General features: G+C 39.3%; 2 protein-coding genes across 2 annotated transcripts in view; one reads left to right on the plus strand and one right to left on the minus strand.

The window, feature by feature from the left end:
- LOC132841363 (uncharacterized) overlaps positions 1 to 10,000 on the plus strand; it is a 266,572-nt gene that overhangs the window by 64,105 nt on the left and 192,467 nt on the right. The gene's annotated exons all lie outside the window — the stretch shown is intronic.
- Positions 4,626 to 7,757, minus strand: steep1 (STING1 ER exit protein 1). Its single transcript, XM_060862899.1, has 7 exons — positions 7,551 to 7,757; positions 6,707 to 6,824; positions 6,581 to 6,622; positions 6,152 to 6,296; positions 5,236 to 5,325; positions 4,947 to 5,039; positions 4,626 to 4,856 (listed from the first exon to the last, which is right to left on the minus strand). Exons 1-7 carry the CDS (start codon positions 7,672 to 7,674, stop codon positions 4,794 to 4,796), a joined length of 675 nt encoding a protein of 224 aa, XP_060718882.1. The 5' UTR covers positions 7,675 to 7,757; the 3' UTR covers positions 4,626 to 4,793.

Here is a 10,000-nt window from a genome sequence, read left to right on the forward strand (position 1 = left end):
CTGAGCAAACACAATAATCACACACACACAAACACACACACACAAACACACACACACAGTAATCCCTGCTTTGCTGAAGATACATGCCTGTTTATTCAACACCAATTACCAGGGAAAGAGAGAGAGGATAAAACTCACTATTAACCTAACAGACACACACACATGTACACACACACACACATGTACACACACACACCAATATAATTTTATACTTAATTAATGCTAGTACTGTACGTAGAATATATCCTTATATCCTTATCATTACAAAACTGTTTAAAATCTGTGTGTGTATGTGTATGTGTGTGTGTGTGTGTGTGTGTGTGTGTGTGTGTGTGTGTGTGTGTGTAGGATGTTTCCAAAGGAAAAGAGGTACAAGGAGAAATTCAGCAAACTCATTTATCACATGTACAATCTGCCCTACAGACTGACACGCTAACCTGAGTACACGTACGCACACACACACACACACACACACACACACACACACACATACACACACACACAGCTGTTTTAGTATTGTTTTGGTGAACAGAATTATGGGATTGATAAAAAGAAGGACTATTTAATATATATATTACTGAACTCAGCTTGTTAGAAGAATCTCTGTCTTTAACAGGGTTTAATATTTTAATGTTTAATGTAGAATTGTTTCTTTCTCACAGGGAAATTTTTTAAATACAAACGTCTGTCTCTGTATCATTTTAATCCTGAGGTTAAAGGTCACTGGAGACAGGAAAAGCAGGATGAAGACACACACACAAACTCTCTCTCTCTCTCAGTGGCAGATGTTTTGTGATGAATCTCCAACCTTGATGATGTCGAGCCTCTGTAGGACGAAGTGTATCCTTAATGGACTCGGTGCATGTGTGTGTGTGTGTGTGTGTGTGCTGAAGTGCACATGCATGGATGTGTGTGTGACAGAGGAGAGCATTAGTTTGAAATAGATCTATCACACAGGAGCAGAGGAAATGGAAACCAAGCGCAGAAAGAGCTACTGAAACACACACACACACACACACACACACACACACACACACACGGATTTACGGACATCAGACTGTACAGACTCATGATGACTTACTTAGAGTTTGTTCATATTAAAACCTTTTTTTAAATGTTCAGTAGTTTATTACTAATATAAATGTTAACTTAATCATCTCTGGTTAATTAACTTTATTAATCACACAACCAGTCAACTGCAGGAAAATGAAGAAAAAATAAAAGAATATTTAACTAAATATTTATAATATGCCATATTAAAGTTATTAAAGAATGAAGAATATAATGTATCATAAACACATTATTTATTAGTTTTATTTTATTAGTGAGGTGTTTTAATGTTTATCCAAAAAGACTGTTAGATTTAGAACTAAAATTATTATTATTAATATTATTATATATTATTATATATATATTAATATAATATTATTATTATTATTATTATTATTATTATCACTACGTCACAACACAGAACTGCATATAACAGGGTTATAAATGTGATGTCATCAGTGAAGAAGAAGAAGAAGAAGAAGAAGAAGACGAAGAAGAAGAAGAAAGGATTTTTATCTCCTTCAGACATTTTGACTCAGTGGAAAAAAATCGACAAAGAAAACTGATTCCATCTGATGACGTGTTTAAATAGAACAAGAACAGGGACAGAAACTTTACAAAATAACACAACAGACCTTCTAAATTAGCATTAAAATTTTACTATCATTTAAATATTAAATAGTTGAAATTAAACAATTTCAATTAAAGAAAAAAAATAAACCAAATTTTAACCATAAGTGCTGAAAATAAACAAGTGTCTGTAAGCGAACAAAGACGCTTCTGCTGCTGATTTCCTGCATCCGTCCTGACAAAAACATAAAACATGCTCAGATGGTATTAGTTTAGTGTGTGTGTGTGTGTGTGTGTGTGTGTGTGTGTGTGTGTGTGTGTGTGTGTGTGTGTTACAGGCCGATTTGGTCAGGCATGCAGAGTTATTCTTATCCACGGGAGAGAAAGAACGAGGGATGAGAGCGAGACAGGGATGAGGGGATAAAAGAAAAAAGCTGCAGGAGGATGTCAACCTCCATCATCTAACACTCTTGTGCACACACACACACACACACACACACACACACAAACTTAAAGCACAAAGGCAAAAACTCTCAGGAGAAAATAGTTAAAGGTCACTGCAGTACCCTGTGTGTGTGTGTGTGTGTGTGTGTGTGTGTGTGTGTGTGTGTTTTAGTTGTCAGCACATATTTGTTGTTTTTTACTCTCATCCATTAAAAACACAACGCTGTCCCTTTAAGAGCTGAATTAGGTCGCTGGTCGCCGTGGCGTCGCCGGGGTCTGTGAGCCGAGTGATCTGATTGGTTATGATTTGCGAGGCGAGTGATCTGATTGGTTATGATCAGGTCCGTTTCACATGACCCGGCTCTGGAGGTTCATGTGTCAGAAAGCATCGCTTCCACGCCAACACACCACAAAGAGGCCGGAACCACACACACACACACACACACACACACACACACACACACACACACACTCTGTCTCACTGACATACACACACTCAAACATCCCTAAACTCACACACTTCCTTTCTTTTACTTATACAAATCTGTCTCTAATCCAAACACACACACACACAGTCTCACTGACATATACACACTCTTGTGCGCACACACACGCATAGAGTTTACTGACATATACACACTCTAGTGCACACACACACACACACACACACACACACACACACACACACACAGAGTTTACTGACATATACACACTCTAGTGCACACACACACACACACACACACACACACACACACACAGAGTTTACTGACATATACACACACTCTTGTGCACACACACACACACAGTTTACTGACATATACACACACTCTTGTGCACACACACATACACACACAGGCAGAGTGAATCTCATATTAATATGATAATGACTTATTAATTATTCATGAGAGTGACACATTCTGTCTCATCAAATGTATTAAATATAATTAGACATTGTGAATATTAACAGATTGTAATTGATTATTCGTCATGATTTTGTTTAAATTAATAAATGGTTTAGTTTCTGAAAAACCTCCATTTCTCTCTCTCTCTCTCTTTCTCTCTCATTCTGTTCTTCTTGTTTATTTTTCTCTTTCTTCACTTTGACTTTTTGTTGAAGCTAAACTCCAACCTGAGTCACTTTGCTGTGTTTACACAGTGTGTGTGTGTGTGTGTGTGTGTGTGTGTGAGAGAGAGAGAGAGAGAGAGAGAGAGAGAGATGAGTTCACGCTTGGTTGTCTCTGCTCTCTCTGAGTATTTGTGTGATGATTTGATTAACCAGGGATTTAATTATTCACCAAAACAAGGTGCCCTTTATCTCATACATGCGCACACACACACACACACACACACACACACACACACACTGGTACAGACAGACAGGCATGCTGTGATGTTGTGTGTGTGTTGGCATTCACACGCCCGCTGTGTTGACCCGTCTCTCCCAGTCTGGTGCCCAAATGGATTTCATACATCACTGCACACACACACACACACACGCACACACACACACACACAGCATGGTCAACCTCATACAACCTGATAACAGTAAAACCTGCAGAGTTTTTATCCTGTTAATGTGATGGTACACAAGCGTGAAGGTGAGACGGTGAGCCACATTCATCTCTGTGTGTCTCTATACATCTGTCTGTCTCTCTAACTGTCTGTGTCTCTGTCCATCTGTCTGTCTCTCTATCCGTCTGTGTCTCTATCCGTCTGTGTCTCTGTCCATCTGTCTGTGTCTCTATCTGTCTGTGTCTGTCCATCTGTCTGTGTCTCTATTTGTCTGTCTCTGTCCATCTGTCTGTGTCTCTATTTGTCTGTCTCTGTCCATCTGTCTGTGTCTCTATCTGTTTGTCTGTCTCTGTCCATCTGTCTGTCTCTGTCCATCTCTGTCTCTTCATCTCAGAAAAAAAAACCCAAAATTGCTGAAAATAACATTATGATTACAGACGAAACAGAAAGAGGTAGAAGATGTAAACAAAAGAAAAAGAGCGAGATGGATGAACAGAATAAAGAGATTGTTGTAATAAATAATTAAACTGTTGTGATATTATTAATTAGACTGTTTGATGCTCTTGAGCTGAATCTGATGTACATATTGTTGTGTGTCTGATCTACTGACACAAATCTTTTTAAAGGCTCACCTGCACATGTCTGAGCTCAGAGATCAGATCGGATCTGATGTTAAATACCGGTGTTGTGGCTCCATCTAGTGTTGATGAGCGGTGTTACACTTCTCTTATCTTTACAGGAGTTTTTACACTCCAACACTCCGGGTGGTGTTTGTTTCATTTACAAATCTTTATTTTAGTCCTTGTTAGTTCTTTGTTTTTCCTGCTTGGGTTTTAAAATCAAGCGCTCAGCTGTACAGACATCAAACAAACAAAAATCCAAGAAAACTAAAAATGATATTAAATGATAATGAATCCCATTGTTAGGATCGAGATTGGTGTAAATAAAACCTGACCGTGTGAATCAGCTGTAGAGATAAACACTGGTGTCAGTATTAACACTTACACTAATAACCCTGAGGTCACGTCTACACACACACACTGTTCATATTGATGAGGAAACAAAGATGAAGAAATTTATTTCATTAAAAAAATTAACAACAGCTTGTATTTACATCACACACACAACTGTACAACAAATTATAAATGTATACCCAAGTATAATTTTACATACAAGTGTCACACACACACACACACACACACACACACAGACACACTCTATTTAAACTGGTTGTCGATGAGCGTTCCTTTTATCTTGGCCTTCTTAGCTTCTAATTCAGCCTGTAAACAAGGAGGAGTTTTGGAATAAACAACAAACACACACAAGCACATGTATAGGGGTGTGTGTGTGTGTGTGTGTGTGAGACTCACCAGCTCCTGTAGTCGTCTCTTGCTCATGCCCTTCCTCTCCAGCTGTTTCTCGATCACCTTAGCATTCTGAGCATAGGAATCAGCCACCTCCCTCTGTAACACACACACACACACACACACACACACACACACACACACACACACACACACACAGATAAATAAACAATCCAGAGAAATGCTCAGCTGTCCAGTCAGGAACATTCTCAATCACACAGTACAGTTAACTCAGTCAGCCAACCAGGACTCCTGCTGCATCACTTTAGACCAATCAGATGAAGAGATGACTTACCGCTTCAATCTCCTCCTCTTCCTCATCGATGGTTGAAACGGTAACAGAGCTGAACTTCCCCATGTCTTTAGTGCGCTTTGTCATCATCACCTACAACACACACACGGTATTTATAAACATGCACACACATTCAACAACAAATAAAAACAGGCTGCATGTGTGTATGTACGTGTGTGTGTGTGTACATGTACGTGAATGTGTGTATGTACATATGTGTGTGTGTGTGTGTACATGTACGTGAATGTGTATATGTACATATGTGTGTGTGTGTACATGTACGTGAATGTATGTGTATGTACATGTGTGTGTGTATGTACATGTGTGTGTGTGTGTGTGTGTATGTACATGTACGTGAATGTATGTGTATGTACATGTGTGTGTGTATGTACATGTGTGTGTGCGTGTGTGTACATGTACGTGAATGTGTGTGTATGTACATGTGTGTGTGTATGTACATGTGTGTGTGCGTGTGTGTACATGTACGTGAATGTGTGTGTATGTACATGTGTGTGCGTGTGTGTACATGTATGTGAATGTATGTGTATGTACATGTGTGTGTGCGTGTACATGTACGTGAATGTGTGTATGTACATGTGTGTGTGTGTACATGTATGTGAATGTGTGTATGTACATATGTGTGTGTGTGTGTGTGTGTGTGTACATGTACGTGAATGTGTGTGTATGTACATGTGTGTGTGCGTGTGTGTACATGTATGTGAATGTGTGTGTATGTACATGTGTGTGTGTGTATGTACATGTGTGTGTGCGTGTGTGTACATGTATGTGAATGTGTGTGTATGTACATGTGTGTGTGTGTATGTACATGTGTGTGTGCGTGTGTGTACATGTATGTGAATGTGTGTGTATGTACATGTGTGTGTGTGTATGTACATGTGTGTGTGTGTTAGTGTCTCACCCGGACTTTCTTTGGTGTCTCCTGTTTCTGACTGTACACACTGGCGTTCCCGAATCCCTCTCCAAACTTTACCACTGCCCCAGACACGATGAACGTCACAGGAGTGTTTTTCAGCTGGTGGTAGTAGAACAAAAGAAGACCACACCTACACACACACACACACACACACACACACACACACACACACACACACACACACACACGCACGCACACACGCACACACGCGAAAGGCAGCTTTGAGACTTTGTGATGGAAATCAAACAAAGGTTCAGAAATTCAGACAGAATTATTAATAATAATAACACTAATAATAATAACACTAAATATAAATAATAATAACACTAATAATATTGATAATACTAATATTAATAATAATAACAGTGATACTATTGTTGATAATAATAATAATAATAATAATAACAGTCTTACTTTCCACACTTCTTGCGATACTGACGCTCGATCCCCTCAGGCCTGTAACACAATACCACATGTATTTAATTAACACACACACACACACACTAATGAATGATCTACATCCATAGACACCATACACACCATTTCAGGTACACACTCTCATCCTCATCTACATTACAGAACTTGTGCGCGTGTTTGGCCGCGTCGATTACACGTGCCTTGTCCCGTGGCCTCATGGGTAATTTCTCCAGCTGGCAGTCTGAGAAAACAAAAAAAGCCACAGGTCAAAAACTCATAACAGAAAACCTGTCTGTCTCTCTGTCTGTCTGTGTCTCTCTGTCTGTCTGTCTCTCTGTCTGTCTCTCTGTCTGTCTGTGTCTCTCTGTCTGTCTGTCTCTCTGTCTGTCTGTCAGTCTCTCTCTCTGTCTCTCTGTCTGTGTCTCTCTGTCTCTCTGTCTGTCTGTCTCTCTGTCTGTGTCTCTCTCTCTGTCAGTCTCTCTCTCTGTCTGTCTCTCTGTCAGTCTGTCTCTCTGTCTGTCTGTCTCTCTGTCTGTCTGTCTGTCTGTCTCTCTGTCTGTCAGTCTCTCTCTCTGTCTCTCTGTCTGTCTGTCTCTCTGTCTGTCTGTCTCTCTGTCTCTCTGTCTCTCTGTCTGTCTGTCTCTCTGTCTGTCTGTCTCTCTGTCTGTCTGTCTGTCTGTCTCTCTCTCTGTCTCTCTGTCTGTCTCTCTGTCAGTCTGTCCCCTTGTCAGTCTCGCTAACCCCAACATTAACGCTAACACACTAACAATAACACTAACATTAACGCTAACACACTAACAATAACACTAACATTAACGCTAACACATTAACGCTAACACATTAACACTAACACTAACACTAAAGCTAACACGCTAACAATAACACTAACATTAACGCTAACACATTAACACTAACACTAACACTAACACTAAAGCTAACACGCTAACACGCTACTTTGCTAACTCACCGAGCACCAGCACCATTTGTCCACATAAACAGTAATACACTTGCAGCGGCTTTTCCCCGTCGTCATACTCCTCCCTGTCCCTGGTGTCCGAACACACCACACTCCGGGAAACGACCTTCGGCATCTTACTGAAGCCTCAAACTAACATTTAATGTGACAACAAAAGGAGCCAAAAGGAACCAACAGCTACGGAACGCTGACGTAATGAGGACGTACAACACGTACGTGACGACGCATCCGCGAGTTGCGCTTCTACTTCAGCGCCACTAGATGGCGGTGTTGTGTCACTGTACAGAAAAACATGATTATTTTACCAAAAGATCTTGTAATCTTTATTCCTCTCTTTATATAATAAAGTGGGGGAAAAAATCAGTTCATCATAAAGATGTGAAGTTATCTTTACCTCTAAATCAACTCTGACACTGGAGACTCCTTCCATGTGTGACATACACACCTCTGAAAACATGTGAACCAGCTGTTACTAAAGAAAGGAGTGTATTAAAGTAATCCTCTGATGTCCAGCTGATGTCCAGCTGATGTCCAGCTGATGTACTGTCCTTTAAATGAATAAATTCATTATTAATATCTTCAGGCCAATCAGAATGCAGAATGTAAATGCGCTGTGATGTCACAACATTGTAATAGATGTTAGATGATCAGCAGTTCAGCAAATTCCACAAAGTTTATAAATGTCCACTAAAAGCTCTGAAGTGTCACACACTGAATTGCTTTTACAGAATGTTTCACAGCAGGGAACGTTCTGATCTGGCCACCTACAGTATGATGCACTCAGAGTTTAGGTCATACTGTAGATATGTGTAGTTTTTTACACATACGAACACATAATTCACATAAGAAGCTAGTTCCTGTCTCATCACACGCCAGCTAGCAATCATGCTAATGCAAAGGAATGAAAATGTATTATTGTTCCAGGGATTTATTATTATTATTATTATTATTATTATTATTATTATTATTAGTGGTAGTAGTGTTATTATTAGTATTATTGTTATCATTATTGTTGTTATTATTATTGTCATTGTCATTATTATTGCTATTATTGCTGTTATTATTATGATTATTGTTGTTGTTATTATTATTGATATTGTTATCATTATTGTTATTATTATTATTTTTTGTTGTTATCATTATTATTGTTATTATTATTCTTATTGTTGTTGTTGTTGTTGTTATTATTATTATTATTATATATTATACACCACAATTATGATCTAATTCATAATGTGTGTAAACAGAGAGCACACACACACACACACACACACACACACACACACACACACACCTCAGACTGATCATTCAGTTTGTATTTAAACACATCACTTTATATCACTGTATATATTTACATCGGTGTGTATCAGCACACTGCAGGCAAAAACAAATAGGTTCCTTTAAATGTTCTGCACCAATTTGACCAGCATAACGTTCAGGAAATCATTTTTCAATCAGCTTTAACTCACACATATAACCTTCTGAAACTCGATCAACTGTGACTGCAGCCTTCCAGATGAACAGGAGCACACTTTATAACTGATTGAAGACGAAGAAGAACTGATTGAAAAGTGGGACGAGACGAGGCTCCTGCGGTCACACGGCTCTCTGAGGGTATGACTCAACACCACTGAACACCTCCTCTTCTCCCTGCCATGCTGATGACACTCAACTTATCTCCTTCCCTCCATCAGATACCACGGCTTCTGCTCGGATCTCAGCGTGTCTGGTGGACATCTCATCATGGATGATGTCTCATCAGCTGAAACTCAAATCCAGTAAAACTGTTGGTCATCCAGGTGATTCATCTCCAGGTCAGGATCTTGTGATGTCTCTACACAACTGTGCTGAACACTACCGATGAGCACCACTGAACACCGTGTATCATGAACAGAATCACAACTCTGAGTGCTCTAGCATGTAAATTATTACCTACTGAAGTTGTAAAAAATGAATGTAAACAATTTACTGACCAAAAAAACAGATAAAATAAAACACACATAAAAACTCAGTGGAACATTTAGAATGTGTTTGTCTCATCTCAACACACACACACACACACACACGCACATATATATATATATATATATACACACACATACACACACACACATACACACACATATACACACACACACGCACACACACACACACACACACTAGTCAGTGTGAGATGTAAAAATGTTTAAATGATCACATTTGCAGGTTTATGAATTTTACTAGGACATTATTTAAAGTGTGTGTGTATGTGTGTGTTTGTGTGTCTGTGCATGTGTGTGTGTCTGTGTATGTGTGTGTGTCTGTGTGTCTGTGCATGTGTGTGTCCTTCCCATTTAGCTGTCCAGCCCTATCTTTTGTCCCTGACCTGTTAGATCAAGGCCTGAGTTTATCTCTAATGATGTCCTCCGTGTGTGTGTGTGTGTGTGTGTGTTTGTGTGTGT

The sequence above is a fragment of the Tachysurus vachellii genome, chromosome 26 (genome assembly GCF_030014155.1).
Source record: "Tachysurus vachellii isolate PV-2020 chromosome 26, HZAU_Pvac_v1, whole genome shotgun sequence".
Taxonomy (NCBI): Eukaryota; Metazoa; Chordata; class Actinopteri; order Siluriformes; family Bagridae; genus Tachysurus; species Tachysurus vachellii.